An 18880-nucleotide genomic window follows, 5' to 3' on the forward strand; every position below is an offset into this window, starting at 1 on the left:
AAAAAAGTTTAGGTACTGATGAAACACGAAAGAGATAAATTTATTGATTATAAATATTCTAATTTAAAAGACAAAGAACCAAATAAAAACACAAGGGCAATACTGATTGAAAAGCACCGTTTGCATTGAAGGGGACTGCCATTTAGAAAAAAAAGTAAAATCACAAAAAATACTGTAATCTGAGGAAACTTCAAAAAAGAAACTTCCTAATCAAATGGCCAAATCAAAAGCTCAAATACACCAAACGCATGATTTACAACTGTCATATAAAAAAGAAGATGTGGTATGATTGCCAATGAGACAACTATCCACAAAGGACCAAAATGACACAATCATTAACAACTATAGGTCACCGTACGGCTTTCAACAATGAGCAAATCCCATACCGCATAGTCAGCTATAACAGGCCCCGAGAAGACAATGTAAAACAATTCAAACGAGAAAACTACCGGCCTTATTCTTGACTTGGTACACACATATTCTAATGTAAAAAAAATGGTGGATTAAACCTGGTTTTATAGCTAGCTAAACCCCTCACTTGTATGACAGTCACATGAAATTCCATATTTTGACAACGATGTGTGAACAAAGCAAACAGACTTAATTAATAGGCATAAAAGTCAAGAAAAGTGTTCAGCAGTAAACATTGTGTTATTATCGTAATCACCATAAAACAAACAAATATATAAACAAACTCTTACCATGGCACAATAACACAATGACGGGATGTATTAAGTACGCAGCCACGTCAAATGTAACAAAGAAACGCAGAAAGCCATATAGACTAAGCATATAAGCAAAAACGAAAAATAAGAATACAGAAGAAGACAGTACTTTATACTTTAGCTGTATTTGGCAAAACTTTTAGGAATTTTGGTCCTCAATGCTCTACATCTTCGTACTTTATTTGGCCTTATTAACTTTTTTTGATTCGAGCTTCACTGATGAGTCTTTTGTAGACGAAACACGCATCTGGCGTATATACTAAATTTAGTCCTGGTATCTATGATGAGTTTATTTGCTCGTAGATATGCACAAGAGAGGAGACAGATATCGAATAGACTTAGTAAATAAAACACATACCGAACTCCGAGGAAAATTCAAATCGGAAAGTCTCTTATCAAATCACAAAGTAAAAAAGCTAAACCACATCAAACGAATGGATAACAACTGCCGTATTCCTAACTTGTCAGAAGCATTTCTAATGTAGAACATGGAAGATTAAACCGGGTTTCATAGCGAGCTAAACTCACTTGTATGACAATCGCAAAATATATTTTATATTGACAACGATGTGTGAAAAAGGCAAACAGACATTTTATAGCTGAATATGCGGTATGGGCTTGCTCATTGTTGAAGGCCGTACGGTGACCTATAATTGTTAATTTCTGTGTCATTTTGGTCTCTTGTGGAGAGTTGTCTCATTGGCAATCATACCACATCTTCTTTTTAATATAATAGGTTAACATATTAAGATAGGGGTCTAGCTATTAACATTGTGTTATATTCCTAATCACATAAAAAAAAACACAAAAAGACATATAGACCAAGCCCACAAACAATAAATAAAATAATATGAAAGTTTACCGTAGGAAAAAACCACAATGGTGGGATGTAAAAGTACCGTTCCAAGTTATATAAATAAAAAAGAATAAACAGTAAAAGTAATATTCAAAAATGCAAATTAGAAATACCAGACCCGTTATGAAACGATAATAAACAACGTCAGTACCCAGAGTGATATTCAAGCTTTTTTTCACATACACATTACAATACAATGACATAAAACGAAAAACGAACAAAAGCTTAAGACTAACAACAGTGTACATACACCAGTATAGTAAACTAAAAACTACGCGAAACGAAACCCATGAAAACGAAGATACTGTCATTTTTAAAGGACTGTTCGTTTTGAATTGCTCTCGTGTTCGTTATCATTTTTGTTATCTTACTTTCCACTTGTATCGGCCGTTGTGTTTGAAATTTAACACCCAGTGATAAGTCTTATTCGGTAGGTTACATTTGAGGAACGTCAATTTGATTGTTGTTACGACAATTGAAACACATCTGTCATCAGCTGTAAAATGGAATATTCCATAACGGTCAACCATCTCGTGATGGCGTTCGTAAAAATAATTGCAATTTCATCACTTGGAACTCTTCGTTTAAAAGCAGTCTTGTAAGCAGCAACAGTCTATCAAGGAAAGCATAAGTAAATGCAAGGTCTGGAATATCAACTTGGAGTAAGAAAGTTCGCTGATTACTTATTATATTACTTTTTAAATATATTGAATTTTAACTCGCGTGCGTTTCGTCTAAAAAAGACTCATCAGGGACGCTCGAATCAAAACAAGTTAAAAAGGCCAAATAAAGTACGAAGTTGAAGAGCATTGAGGACCAAACATTCCTACAAATTATGTCAAATACAGCTATGGTATTATATCCCTGAGGTAGAAAAGCCTTAGTATTTTAAAACAATATTTTGTAAACAGTTATCAAAGGCACCAGGATTAAAATTTAACACGCCAGACAGTTAATTTATAATTATGACCATAGCAATGATAATTCATGTCAACACAGCAGATCTAACTAAGTAAACATTGAAATGCACGTTTTAGATGCATTGGTACGTATGCGTATCGTGTTTGAAAATATGTCTTAGGCTTGTTTTATCATGAGTTTAAGTATATATTGATTGTTTTTATTTTAATGAATACATTTACATAGATTGTTAAAATTATGATTACTAAAATGGAAAAGGTATTCAGAAAAATGAATGCTTTGTTATGATTTCCGAATAAGGTTATCCAGAAGATGTGTGCATTACTAACAAGTTTTGATTACCAGACGTGATGACTGGTAAAAGTAACCTTATGACCAGGTACGCATAGATTGAAAATAAAATTGTAATTAAAATTGTTTATCGATTTAAACAATAGTTTAAATACAGAAAAAAACATTCTGATATGTTTTTAAAGGCGTTGAAACGTTATTGGTGGTAAACAGAATTAACAAAAACCAAAAAAAACTCAAAAACAACCCCAGACAACTGAAGCAATGCAATTGTGAAAGTGGAAAGAACAAAAATCTAAGTTAAATGTGTTAAACTGTTTCCCTTCTCAGAAAAAAAAGTGAACAAACTTAGAATGTTTCGGTAAATGTTAATTGCGCTATAATGTGACAAAAGCAAAGAAAAGGGATAGGTGAATTAAACTCATGACTCATGAACCGCAATGATAAAGACCTAGTACGTTATCTAATTTGAAGACTCTAGTCCACCAAAAAAAACTGAAGTCAAGTCATATTCTCAATTTAGTTCCTCTCCTCTGCTTGTGAGTATCTTCTCGCAAATTAAAAAAAATGACTGTAAAGAACTCAAGCACAATGGCCTATTGAACGAACGAAATGCAAATGTCAGTCCAAAGCGATATGATGAAATCGTATATATGAGTTCCTATTCCTTATTTTTAAAAATCATGGTTAATTGATTTTTTTATACACATTCAAACCAAAGTCACCTGTTATATGAATAAAAGATGAATGACCGTGCAGAAAATCAAATGAAAGGGGCTTTTAGTCTCTTTTATTTCAGGCAAAAGTACGTGGAATCCCACAAATTTTTTAAAGAAAATCTTTAAACAATTGTGAAGTAAAATTGTTATTTTTTTTTTATTTTAACTATTGCTGTTTAAAAAGTTTAAAACATTAACGGTTAGTGTTCTTTATTATCTTATCTCACAGTTGAAGACATGTTTTAAAGAAATACGTGATGGTCTATCATCCCGTCAAAACACCTTGGCTTTCTTAAAATAGATATGTCCCCCAAAACACTCTAAACGACCACTGCCGTATACATACTTACTAGTACATGTGGTACGATAAAAAACCTGATAATAAATTGACAAAAAATGTTGAAGTATTTGATAAATTGCATGCTTATATTGGTGATTTCGAATCTGTTCAGAGATTTTTTTACTCTATTTACCGCTATGCCTCATAACCTGATTAGTTGATGTGTTTCCCTCGGTTTTAGTTTGTAACCTGGATTTGTTTTCTCTCAATATGTTGCCTGTATGTGATACTATAACGGCCCTTGAAATTTTACTAGATAACATATATATAGACTTCTAGTAGTCTTTTGTATGTTCATGCATCATTTTCAGTTTCTTTTGTTACCTATTCTGACATCGGACTCGGATTTCTCTTTTAAAATAGTTTAACTGTGCGTATTACTGTGTGTTTGTTTATTATATATTGGCTAAATGTTTAGGGGGAGGGTTGAGATCTCACAAATTATGTTTAACACCGCCGCATTTTTGCTCCTGTCTCAAGTCTGGAGCCTCTGGCTTATGTTAGTTTTGTATTTGTTTAAATTTTAATTCATTAATATGTTTTGCAGTTGACGTCCATTTTTTTTACTGAACTAGTATATACATTCTTATTTGGGAACCAGCTGAGGCCCACCTCCTGGTGCAGATTTTCTCGCTTCATTTAAGACCCATATAGTGGCATTCTAGTCAAAGATAGTTTAGGTTGGTGAAGACTTGGCCGAGTATAGTTCCGACTAGGCCGAGCATTGTTCCGACAAGTATAAAATGATTAAGTACTGGTCAAGTACAAGTTAAGTATACTTCAGACTACAGTCGGGTATAATGAGGTTACTTTCATACCAATTCAGACTGGTCGAGTAAAACACAGTACAGTCGAGTACAGATAAATACAATTTCAGACTTTTACTGGTTTGTAGTGATAACGTTAATTATTACATATAGTATAAACTGCTAGATATTATCAGAAAAGGTGTAAAGAATTCAAACAGTTACACAACATAGAAGTTCAGTATGCTTGTGATTTTACTTTTTACACAAAATAGGAAATATGAATGACCAAACGCCGTGTACAGTAAACATGTTTACATTTGGTTTAATGTAATGTACACTAGTTACACTAGTTTCACATTAAATTTGTTCACATCTATTCACCTTGTTTAGCTATCTGTACATAAGATTTGTTCACACTTGTAATCTTTATGTCATTTAAATGTTCATTACCGAATTTCGAACAACTTTTCTAGCAGTTAGGGAACGACCACTTGACTTTAAAAAAGGGGGGATGGATTTTTCCAACTAAATATCGGTTCATACAGATGATTAGAATGAACAAATATTCTGAATCAAAAGTTTCCCAATACATTATAGTGTTAAATATTTAATTGGTACCATCGAAAAAAAAAAACTAAATATAAACTTTCGCGCGAGAAAAAAATTCTGACTCAGAAAGAGTATTTCACAAAGGGATGGGATGATGTTTTTTATTTTATTTCTTATTTTGTTTTAACGGGTCTGAGATACTACACAGACAAACAATTCACCTCACCCTTTTTCAGTAATGCATTTACGGGTGAATCGGTGTTAGAGTAAAGACCAGTGGCAAATATTTCTGTCTTTGTGTACGTCCAGTCGATTAAGGAAGACCATAATGATTTCAAATGAATTATGTGTTCGGCAATGATGATGGATGAGTCTTGATAAGGGGTTATTAAGGCTACGTAAAGTGTTTTTATAACAAATATAAACTATATCAAGTTTAGACAAATATCTCTGTAAAGAACTTTATTAATACGTGTTATAAGTATCAATTTTATATAAAAATCGTTTCTTTTTTAAATGTACATAGGAAAATTAAAGATCTGAATGCCTAGTTTTGTGTACACTTAATCTACACAAGACCTACATCGACTATCGACTGCATGTAGACAAAACATGATTTGAACTACATGTAAACATTGTGTTTTATCAGTGGAAACGTAATTATGTTTAGTTTATGTGTGAGTTACACTAACACAACACCGAGTTTAGGCCTATATATTTGATACTCATATCTCATATAAAACACACAGTGGCTGCATGAATATGAATATACTGGAACACTTGGTTCTTATTCTTATATTAACTAGATATCATTGAGATGGGAGCCATCTCTGTGGGCCCCGCTGTCAATAACGTGGGGTAAATAAGTTGTATGGATAATCTGATATGAAGCATTATTTGAAGTTATTACATAGTCTCATGTGTGATTTTGATCTAAGATTTTAAGTTAAAACTGATAAATATTCTCATCTTACTTTCATAGTATAATAGTGATATGACTGCATGATGTGAACTCATTGTTTACTACTCTAAGGTGACTTCTGGATATATGGATTGATGTTTGAACAATATGTTTAAAGGTGCTGCCCAATTGATATTTGTCACATATTTTTAGAATTATGCCTTCAATATATTATGACCCACCAAGTATAAAGTATGAAATATTAATGGTTCTCGAGAGGTAGAGCGGACACAATTTGTTAAGAACAACGAACGGATGGACAGACCGACAGACTGATCTTAGACCTAGGATGCATACATTATGACACATTCTCTTGTGTTGGTTAATATATATGTTAAGTTGAAAATGTTTGTCAGGTATAAAGTATGAAATAATAACAGCTGTCCTCTCAAAATATAATGTGGATCAAATTTGTTAGCGATGGACAGACCAACAGACAGACAGACCTTTGACCTAGGAAGTGGTACATACATCATGACACACCCTCTGGTGTTGGTTAAAATGGATGTCAAGTATAATATTTGAAATCATAATAGTTCTCAAGATATAGAGCGGACACAATCTTCACCACAGGACACAGGGTTGTCAACTGAAACCAAAGTTTTTTTGACGTTGACCTTTGACCTAGGAAGTTGTACATACATCATGACACGCCCTCTGGTGGTGGTTAAAATGTATGACAAGTATATACTTTGAAATCATAACGATTATCTAGATATGGAGCGGACACGATCTTCACCACAGGACACAGGATTGTCAACTCAAAACCAAAGTTTTTGACCTTGACCTTTGACCTAGGAAGTTGTACATACATCATGACACACCCTCTGGTGGTTGTTAAAATGGATGTCAAGTATAAACTTTGAAATCATAATGGTTATCTAGATATGGAGCGGACACGATCTTCACCACAGGACACAGGGTTGTCAACTGAAACCAAAGTTTTTGACCTTGACCTTTGACCTAGGAAGTTGTACATACAACATGACACACCCTCTGGTGTTGGTTAATAATCATGTTAAGTATTAAGTATGAAATCATAACGGTTCTCTAGATATGGAGCGGACACGAAAGTGTTACGGACGGACAGACGGACGGACGGACAGACTGATCACTATAGGGCGACCCGCCGTCGGCGGGGCCCTAATAATGGTGTAGCTCTATTCTAAAAACATAACCTTTGAATTTAATATATATGAAACTATAGACTATTTTTGTAATTTTATTGTATTAGATATCACTATTCAGGGATTGGTCTATGATAGTACATTGACAGTGATATATGTGCCACAAAATGTGTTTTGTCTCATATTAACCTGTGTCAATTCTAGATTGTTTTTCCTTTTTGGATTTCGATATTCTTACATTTTCCTTTATTGCGTTTGAAACAGTAACATTTATTTTTCATTGCTTAAATTTACATATCTTGTTCTTATCAAGTTAGTATAACGTAACAAGTAAGAAACATCTGACACATAAAGGCACATTTGAAATCATCGTAAATTTATTGGTTATAAAATAACCGTTTTACAGATGATATCGAATATGTTCCTTTTGTCGTAACTACAATACCCTTCCCTTTTCGCGAATGAGACCTACCGAATTAAATTATTTACCGGATTTGTAATGACATAAGTATCACGACGGGTGCCACATGTTGAGCAGGATCTGTTTACCCTCTCAGAGCAACTGAGATCCCCCCGGTTTTTGGTAGGGTTCGTGTTGCTTAGTCTTTAGTTTTTTATGTTTTGTCTTGTGTACTTTTAATTGTCTGTTTGTCTTTTTATTATTTAGCCATGGCGTTCTTAGTTTATTTTCTATCTATGAGTTTGACTCTCTCTGTTATCTTTCGCCCCTCTTTCAACAATACATTTCAATTTTTATGGACATTTTATGGATATAAACTGACTAATTCGACTCAAACTAGAAAATTGTAATACGAATTTGTAACACTTTAATACGTCTTTCTCTTTTTTTATTTACCTTACATAGGTCCCTGTGTGTGGCAGCAAACATAATCTTTGGCATTATGTCATCAGTATCTTCAGAGTAGGTCAAAATGGATTCAACCCAGTGTTTAAGTATGGCTGAAACAAAATATAATATCCGTTACCAAATTTGGGTAACTTCAAACCACGATATATGTATAACTTCATTTACCAGCCAATTGCAACTGTCTCTCAACTACAAGTCTGTGCATGTGCAGTATCAAATATTTTGTTAGCCATAGTAACTCATGTCCATTTTTACTCTAAAACAAACATTCATTATGATACCGAAATCGACCCCATGTTTTGGATATGTTGTTTGTTGCAATGGATGAAAACTGTCACGGCTCTATTTGGTCGTAGCGGCTTACATACGTTGAAATTTGTAGATAAGTTTGTTGCAAAATTTGACACTGTGGCAATGTCGACAAACTATCACTGGTTAGAAACAAACGCATATGAAAGAGAAGACCAATTAGATGAATGAGTGAATGCTGGATGAGTGATGTGGAACTATGCTAGGTGGACACAAGCCTACATATTGGATATGTTAAATCTACCTGAAAAGGTTAAATCCGCCTTTTCGTCAGGTAAATTGTCAATCGTACAAAAACCTGGATCCTTTAATGGTATCTTGAGTGATATGGCTAAAGAGAAAACTATTATTAAAGATTCTAAAGGTTGTAGCAGCATCATAGGACTGACAACGGAAAAAACACGCTTTACTTCGATGGATACTTACAACGGTTTACTCCTAGTTTTCATTGGGGGACTTATGTCATCAGATTTCCTTCAAGACTCTCAAGAGCCTGTAATTCCGAGGTTGTCGTTTGATTATGCGTTGCATATTTGTTTTTTGTTAAATTTTTACATAAATTAGACCGTCAGTTTTCTAGTTTGAATTGTTTAACATTTTCATTTCGGGGCCTTTTATAGCTCACTATGCGGTATGGCCTTTGTGCATTGTTGAAGGCCGTACGTTGACATATAGTTGTTAATTTCTGTATAATTTTGGTCTCTCGTGGAGAGTTGTCTTATTGGCAATCATACCACATTTCCTTATTTTATACCTAGTAGTACTTGCTAGGAAAAAAGAGTTGGCAATAGAAACTGTGTATGTAACAAACAGAACTTGGCGTGTTCCTAAATCTGTAGGGTTTGATGTTAGAAATTATTTACCTCACCGAGCAATGTTGGAAGAAGCTAAAGACGACGATGAAAACGATGACTGATGACATATTTTAGAAATTTTTCATGCCCTTTCTTGTTAAAATACCCCTACAACCACTCTTTTCTGAGGAATCTACGTGTGCTTTTGTATGACACAATCTCATAAACTTAAAAGAGATTCATAAAGCTAGAGTATACGCTGAACCTTTAGTCCTTCATTTAACTCGTTTGATTTAATTGCATTAGTAAATTAAATTACCATATATCTCTTGAAGTACATGCGATGTAAAAAAAAATGAATTGAGAGTCGATTGTTGTTTCATTCTTCTTTTTTCGTATTGTTTCTAGTCTGAATTCCCCTTAAAACGAGCATTTGGTGGATTTATTATTTAAGTTTTAAAAACGTAGTGTCACAGTTTATTGCATTATAAATTACTTGTTTAATAACAATTCAGATTTTAATTGGATACTTTTTATAACCTCTTGTGAAATAAATTATCAATAGTGAAAAACTCAATCACTAATCTTTGACCTTCTTTAAAAAAAATGCACCAAATTCCGATTCTATGACCAAGCAAAAATTAAAGAATAAACATTTCTCTTTCCAAAAGTTAGGGTGTCCATTAAAACTGGAAATGGGTTGGCTTGGCCACTCCACTATATATATATATATATTTGTAGGATCCTTTAGACGAGTTGTATATACATTATGTACACAGCCATGTATCACCATCATTGATGGCGATCCGATAGATACATCTGTTGTAGGGTTGTCACTGACTCAGACGTACTTATGAATATAATTATTTTCTGTGACTGTATCTTACATTAATTTGTAGGATCCTTTACTATAGATAATTTAGCTGATCTGTAACACTAACATCTTCATGCCTTATATATCATGTACTGTAGTACGCCACTAGATTAAAACTGACGCGGAAAGGTAACATATGGCCACCGAAAGCTCTTTTATTTTAGAGCCCAGGTGGTCGTGTGGTCTAGCGGGACGGCTGCAGTGCAGGCGATTTGGTGTCACGATATCACAGTAGCATGGGTTCGAATCCCAGCAAGGGAAGAACCAAAAATTTGCGAAAGCAAATTTACAGATCTAACATTGTTGGGTTGATTTTTAGACTAGGTGTAGTGTCTAAAAATAGCAACAATCAACATTCAATCTATCTAGGTGTGAATCAGTTTGTAAAAAAAATGATGCAGTTACTAAATTAAATTATATAAGCGTCTAAGGCCGTGTTCACACCAAACGCCGTGTAGAGTAAACATGTTTACAATTAGTTTAGTGTAGTGTACACTGGTTTCACATTACATTTGTTCACATCTATACACCTTGTTTAGCTACCTGAACAAAAGATTTGTTCTCACTTGTAAACTATATGTCATTTAAATGTTCATTACGTAGAACTGAATTTAAATGTTTGGAAATTTTTTCTAGCGGTAACGGAACAACCATTTGACTTCAAAAAGCGGTGGGGGTGGGGGATGGGTAATAGAAATACTCCGATCCTCAATTTGATATAAAAAAATGGTCATACAGATGATAAAAAAACATATTCTGAATCCAGAGTTTCCCCATACATAATAGTGTTAAATATTGGAAAAAAAAAGTATTTGATCACCAGCATCGAAAAAAAAGGAATAAAAACGTACGCGCGAAAAAAAATCTGACTCAGATAAAAAAAAATAACCCTCCCCCTTTTTTTAAGTTAAGTGGTTGCTACTTTAATGAAGCCATTTTTATTATTTGCAGTAGTTTGAATAAACTAGAGATGTCTAGATAATGCATTAGAAAACGTTAGCTGCAACAGGGTGCTTACAGCCGAAAAAAAGGATTGAGATATTAGGGATCACTACATTTTTATCTTTTCTGTTCGTTTCAAATGGTATTTCTTCTCCAAGGAGTATTTAGTAAAGGAATAGGGTAATGTTTTTTTTTATTTATTTTACGTACGCGTGTTATTTAACGGATCTGAGATACTAGACAAACATATAAATTACCTCACACTTTTTTAAGTCGTGCATTTATGCGTGAATCGATTTTTAGCTCACCTGGCCTAAAAGGCCAATTGAGCTTTTCTCATCACTTGGCGTCCGTCGTCGTCGTCGTCGTCGTCTGTCGTCGTTAACAATTTTTCAAACATCTTCTCCTCTGAAACTACTGAATGGATTTGGATGAAACTTAGCATGATTGTTCCTTAGAGTATCCTGCACAAAGTGTGTGCTTCGATTTTTGATCCGTCAAAAAACATGGCCGCCGTTACTTAAAATAGAACATAGGGGTCAAATGCAGTTTTTGGCTTATATCTCAAAAACGAAAGCATTTAGAGCAAATCTGACATGAGGTAAAAATGTTCATTAGCTCAAGATCTATCAGCCCTGAAATTTTCAGATGAATCAAACAAACCATTGTTGGGTTGCTGCCACTTAATTGGTAATTTTAAGGAAATTTTGCAGTTTTTGGTCATTATCTTGAATATTATTATAGATAAAGATAAACTGTAAACAGCAAAAATGATCAGCAAAGTAAGATCTACAAATAAGTTAATATGACCAAAATTGTCAATTGACCCCTTAAGGGGTTATTGTCCTTTAATGACAATTTTTCACAATTTGTTCATCATATTTGCTAACTTTAAAAAATCTTCTCCTCTGAAACTACTGAATGGATTTGGATGAAACTTAGCATGATTGTTCCTAAGATTATCCTGCACAAAGTGTGTGCTTTGATTTTTGATCCGTCAAAAAACATGGCCGCCGTTACTTAAAATAGAACATAGGGGTCAAATGCAGTTTTTGGCTTATATCTCAAAAACCAAAGCATTTAGAGCAAATCTGACATGAGGTAAAAATGTTCATTAGCTCAAGATCTATCAGCCCTGAAATTTTCAGATGAATCAAACAAAGCATTGTTGGGTTGCTGCCACTTAATTGGTAATTTTAAGGAAATTTTGCAGTTTTTGGTCATTATCTTGAATATTATTATAGATAAAGATAAACTGTAAACAGCAAAAATGATCAGCAAAGTAAGATCTACAAATAAGTTAATATGACCAAAATTGTCAATTGACCCCTTAAGGGGTTATTGTCCTTTAATGACAATTTTTCACAATTTGTTCATCATATTTGCTAACTTTAAAAAATCTTCTCCTCTGAAACTACTGAATGGATTTGGATGAAACTTAGCATGATTGTTCCTAAGATTATCCTGCACAAAGTGTGTGCTTTGATTTTTGATCCGTCAAAAAACATGGCCGCCGTTACTTAAAATAGAACATAGGGGTCAAATGCAGTTTTTGGCTTATATCTCAAAAACCAAAGCATTTAGAGCAAATCTGACAAGGGGTAAAAATGTTCATTAGGTGAAAGATCTATAAGCCCTGAAATTTTCAGATGAATCAAACAAACTATTTTTGGGTTGCTGCCACTTAATTGGTAATTTTAAGGAAATTTTGCAGTTTTTGGTCATTATCTTGAATATTATTATAGATACAGATAAACTGTTAAAAGCAAAATGTTAAGCAAAGTAAGATCTACAAATAAGTCAATTTGACCAAAATTGTCAATTGACCTCTTAAGGAGTTATTGCCCTTTAAAGACTTTTTTTTACAATTTGTTCATCATGTTGACTTACTTTAAAAAATCTTCTCCTCTGAAACTGCTGTATCAATTTCAGCCAAACTTAGGCTAAATGAGTTTAAGAGTATCTAGTATAAATTTTTTATTTCATTTCCTTGTATGTCAAGAAACATAGCTCCTATGGCTAAAATAGAACATAGGAGAAAATGATTTTTTTTTGCTTTGGAAGAAAACAGGACGATTCAAAGAACATTTAAATAAATTGAAAAGCCAAAATAATCATTGATGAGAGATTAAACCAAAAAAATTCAGGTGAGCGATTCAGGCTCTTGAGAGCCTCTTGTTTAGTAAAGACCAGTGGCAAATATTTCTGTGTACGTGAAGTCGATTCGGGAAGACCTTTTCAAATGAATTAGGCAGCAACTATTTACTTCATTTTTTGTAGAGTGGAAGGGGGGTGTGAGCTATTGATTTTTTTCAGGACAAATTTTGGTGACAAGTCGAAATCAATTTTAGCATTATATATTGTGGCAGCTGAGGGTGAAACAAACAATTTCTGTTTCAGGGCCAAAAACTGGAAACATTTTTGTTTCCAAAACAAAATCCATAGCTCACCCACCCCCTTGCCTTTATGTTTTATACTCAACTATAATAGCCCCCCCCCCCCCCCCCCCACCGAAAATCAATTGGTTGCTGCCTTATGGGTTCGGCAATGATGCTGCTTTGAGTCTTGATTAGGGGTTAATAAAGTACGTTAATTTTTTTTAACAAAAAAAAATCTGTAAAATTTAGACAACTAATAATTATCAAAAATATCAATTTTATTCAAAAATAGTTTCCCCCTTAAATATATACACGATAAAACTAATGTCCTAAATGCCTAGTTTTGTGTACACTTAACCTACACAAGGCCTACATCGACTATCGACTGTGTGTAGGTAAAACATGATTTAAACTACATGTAAACATTGAGTTTTATCAATGGGAACGCAATTGTGTTTAGTTTACGTGTGAGTTACACTAACACAACACCGAATTTAGGTCAATGTGAACACGACCTAAGAATGTAACTTTAACACACTAATGAGTGTTATAAAATTAGGTGTTATATTTTATATATTTTTCACACAATATTTCGCTAAACAAATTAGTTTCATCGGGCGTGTGCATCTATCTAGGTGAAATCGGATGCATGACAAAAAATATCTTTGTAGCTTTATCTCAGTTAGCTGTAGCTTTATCTCAGTTCAATTCAGTTCAGTTTTGTGTATATTCCTCCATTAAATGTGGAGCACTACCCAGAGGGTATAGTTTGGGCAACTATGTACACCTTAAAACATAGGGAAACAATTAATTATATTATATACAGATGACTGAATTTGGTTATAATGATAACTAAATAATAGATATCATAATTAATTCATAGGATTGTCATCATGATTTTTTATTTAAATGTATAATAATTTTTATGTGCTAGGGTGTAGAAAAATGTTAAGAAACAACTGCATATACATGTATTTACAAGAATTAATGGTAAAATAATACTTATAATCATTAGTTGAGAGTGCTATACATATAGCATATGAGCTACACAAAGTTTAACATATTGATTGATGATCTGTATAAAACAATTTTTTGCCGTTTATTGTACATACACATTTTTTCAAAAATTAAAACAAATAGATGTTTTAGTTAAATAGAAATAAAATTGATGATTTATTCCTTTGGTTTCGGGTAGAACTGTGGAGTTCAATTGCTTAAGCTAGTTCTTGAAAATAACAACGTTATTTTCAACGACAAGCACTTTTTACAGATTGACGAAACTAGTATGGGAACAGAAATGGAACCTTTTTTTTGCCAACATTTTTATGGGAGATCTCGAAGAACGCATCCTTTTGAGTGTGCCATACAAACCCTTGTCATAGCTCCGTTTTATTGATGATATTGACATGAAATGGAACGATACTGCAGAACATTTGCAAGATTTCTTATATCATTGTAATCAGTTCCATCACTCAATTAAATTTACATCTGAATTTTCAAGCGAGAAAATTGCTTTTCTCGACACCACCAAACTTGTGAAAAACGGGGTCATGACAACTGATCTCAACACAAAGAAAACTGATAAACACCAGTTCCTTTCTCCAAAAAGTTGTCACCCGAAACACTGCTCCAGGAGTATACCTTACAGTCAAGCCATCAGACTAAAGCGCATTTGCTCCTCGGAATCAACACTTAACTATCGTTTGGGACAACTCAAAACACAACTGAAATCAAGAGGATATAAAACCAAAAACATCACAGATGCTTTTGATAGAGCCAAAGCTAGCCTTATGGAATACAAAGCTAAGACGACCCGTGCAGATAGAATTCCGTTTGTTGTAACCTTCCATCCCGATTTGACAAATATTTCATCTTCTATCCGAAAGCACTGGCGCCTAATCGAAAATGACACTTCCTTAAAAGAATTTTTTCCATCACCTCCGGTTATTGCCTATCGCAGACCCAAAAATCTCAAAGACATACTTGTGACATCAAAAGTAAAGAAACACGAAACTTCTAAATTTGGGTGTTACAAAAAATGCGGTAAAAGCAACTGGAAGTGTTGTAAAGCCGCCAACACTAACCACTCTTTCAGCAGCACAGTAACAAAGCAGCGATACAACATCTATATTACATCTAATTGCAAAACGGAAAATAGTATTTATATTCTTACTTGTGGAACTTGCAAGCTGCAGTATGTTGGTGAAACAGAAACCACATTCAACATCAGACTAAACAATCACCGGTCGTTCTATACAAAAGGAAGAAACTGTCCAATTACGAGACACCTCTTAAGAACAGGACATACTTTTGAAAATATCACCTTTCAAATAATTGAGGTAAACCATAACTGGAACTCCGAAATGAGAAAAAAGAGAGAAAGGTTCTGGATGCATCAGCCATGTACTCTTGAACCTGATGGACTTAATGAGAGGGATGAAAAACAGTTCTACCCGAAACCAAAGGAATAAATCATCAATTTCACTTCTATTTAACTAAAACAGCTATTTGTTTTAATTTTTGAAAATTTTTTTATGTACAATAAACGGCAAAAATTTGTTTTATACAGATACAATCAATATGTTAAACTTTTGTGTAGCTCAAGCTAGAAAGATCTTTTTTGTCATGCATCCGATTTCACCTAGATAGATGCACACGCCTGATGAAGCTTATTTGTTTAGCGAAATATTGCGTGAATAATGTACAAAATATAACACCTAATTTTATAACACTCATTAGTGTGTTAAAGTTACATTCTTTGACACTTATATGTATAAAGCAAATTTACAGATCTAACATTGTTGGGTTGATGTTTAGACGAGTTATATATATATACAACTCAACAATGTTAGATCTGTAAATTTGCTTTTGCTTTATACAGGTAAAAATGATGATTAACACATATTATTAATCTTTAATATGAAATAAAACAGACCTAGAAAATTCCAATTCCACGAGTTCCCTATCTATTTATATCTATATTTATGCATATCGCTTATATGGCCATCGGAGGTCTTCGAAGGTCAAATTGACAGTTAACTTGATGACATTTAGACTACAATACACACACAACGAAGCAACATATTATCGAACCCATGCCCTGTAAATTGTTTATTTTAGACCTTTTATAAATTGGGTAAATGTTGTACATTGTTATAAATCAGATATGAGAATTTGAGTCAAATCGGTGAACATGAATTTGACAGCTAGTGTCCCTTTAAAAACAAACAGAAAAAGGAGTTATATTAGTTACTGACTTCGAAAGTTCTACAGATGATTGCCACTATAAAAATCTGTGTCCAAATTGATGACTTATATATTCCAATTGTCATCATTATAAAATTATATTTATTGTGACATCATCTACTTTGATTGTGACATCAATGAATTAGGGGACCTCGGTAGCCGAGTTCTCTAAGTAGTTACTACTATAATCACTATTCAAGTAACACTGAGGTTGTAAGTTCGAACCCCGCTCGTGTTAAAGCAATAGAATCCAATCTTAAATGACTAGGGTTGTCAGTTTCCCTATCGAAGGTCGGTGGTTTTCTACGGGCACTATCGACCCGGCTTCCTCCATCCATAAAAACTGACCGCCCCGAAAAAGCCCCAAAATGACACTTGAAAGTGGCGCTAAAACACCAACAATCAATCAATCAATAAATGAGACCTATCACTGAATGTGTACTTGTAAATAGCAACATAACAGGTGCAATGTGTGGAGTCATTCTGAAGTAACTGGGATCCCATTAATTTGAGTTCAATACATTTCCTCTCTTTCAGTTTGTTATTTTAATTTGTCTCGATTTACGAGATTTGAACATCAGTTAACTACTGCCGCCTTAATTAAGTGCAGTTCGTTCTGTTTAGTCTTTGGTTTTCTTCTGTATGCAGGGTGTCTGTTCATTATTTTACGTTTTTCAAATGGCTTTGTCAGTTACATTTCGACTTATGAGTGTTGCATGTCCCTTTCATGTCTTCCTTCGCTTTTTATAAAAGAACAACACAAAACGAAAAACATTAATATCAAATGAACTGACTAAAATTTCAAAATATTTCCATTATAACTTTTGTAAACCAGGATCTATTTTTAAAAGTCTTTATATATATAAAATGTCATCTGATTTATACGCCTTTTTGTGTCCGACTATTCCAAATACTATAATTAATGTTTTCTTCAACTCAAAATGAATTTAGACCACTCAGACAATTTACAGAGAGCAAAAAAGCGACATGGTTTTTAACATACTTCGAGACATCCTTACCAAAAACCAACAACAACACATTTATTATTACCGACGGGATTTACATATCTAAAGTATTTTCTAAATACTTACATTTAGCATTAACACCATCTGGATATTCGTCAAGCTGATCATGTAAACCAACTCTACCGTCGAACATCAACAAAAATGACCCACTGTGTTGTATGAACAGCTGATGAGTCATATCAAATGATTTCTGCCCACCAAAATCGATCAGGTCAGAAGGTGCTATTTCGATTTTGTATTTCCCAGTTCTCACTTCAGTTAAGATATCTGATTGAATTTGCAGCTCCTTAATATCAAATATCTGAATATGAGTAGTTTGTTTATGATCCATGATAGTAATGGGCTGACCTTTATGTTCGTTGACCGACTCGGTCATTGAACCATGCGATTGAGTCACACATTGCTTTGTTAAAGATGAGGTATCCTTTGTCAATTTTTCCGCATCATCGGCCGGTGATTCAGATATAAAGCTTTTCACTGGTGTTGCTGTTACTGTCCTTTCAGGAGTTGTGCTTTTTCGTTTCTGGTTTACCTGTTCATATAGTTTAGGAAACTGTGGATTTCCCCGAAGAATCTTTGCCAGGTCTTTACGTCCACGTTCACCATGTTCACCTATAAAATAACCAATGTTAAATGTAGTGGCCAAATTAGAGAACACAATCATTGTTGCATATTATTGTATGTTTTTGTTATTATTTATATACTATTATTAGTTAGGTGCAAGTTACTCTCCCATGATATTAATGAACCCCTTTTAGAATTTGCACGAGATGTGATTAGTGAAACGTGTTGATTGTGATTAAAATAAAGAATACCAAAGTTGATCAATATGGTATTTTTCTTTGATTTATGACAGATTAACTAACTTATGTTAAAAGTTGGGAATGTTTAGTTAAATTGCTGTAAAACTAAAAGAACTTGACCATAATAATATGGCAATGATTTACCATAAATGTTCCTAAGAGAACACGTGTATGTTACTGACGTACATGTTCTAATAGATTCGTTTTGAATTAAATAAAAGTTCAGAAAATTGCCAGTTTTGATGGAATGATTAATGTGTTTTATCTCTTATTTTGAACAGATATATCATTTTAAGGAGGGGTATTTGCGAAAAATTCTAGTCAAGAGAATGTTAAATTTTGCGAGCCGTAAGGCGAGGAAAATTCATTCTCAAGACTGGTATTTTTCGCAAATTACCACCAT

General features: G+C 33.6%; 1 protein-coding gene across 1 annotated transcript in view; it reads right to left on the reverse strand.

Moving 5' to 3' along the window:
* The window catches only part of LOC139528918 (uncharacterized), a 166098-nt gene that overhangs the window by 12849 nt on the left and 134369 nt on the right, over positions 1–18880 (reverse strand). Inside the window, exons 16-17 of the mRNA XM_071325155.1 lie at positions 17741–18286; positions 8095–8198 (exon numbers count right to left, since the gene is read on the reverse strand). Coding sequence (XP_071181256.1) covers positions 8095–8198; positions 17741–18286 — 650 coding nt within the window. The remainder of the gene's footprint in view (positions 1–8094; positions 8199–17740; positions 18287–18880) is intronic.

The sequence above is a fragment of the Mytilus edulis genome, chromosome 6 (assembly GCF_963676685.1).
Source record: "Mytilus edulis chromosome 6, xbMytEdul2.2, whole genome shotgun sequence".
Taxonomy (NCBI): domain Eukaryota; kingdom Metazoa; phylum Mollusca; class Bivalvia; order Mytilida; family Mytilidae; genus Mytilus; species Mytilus edulis.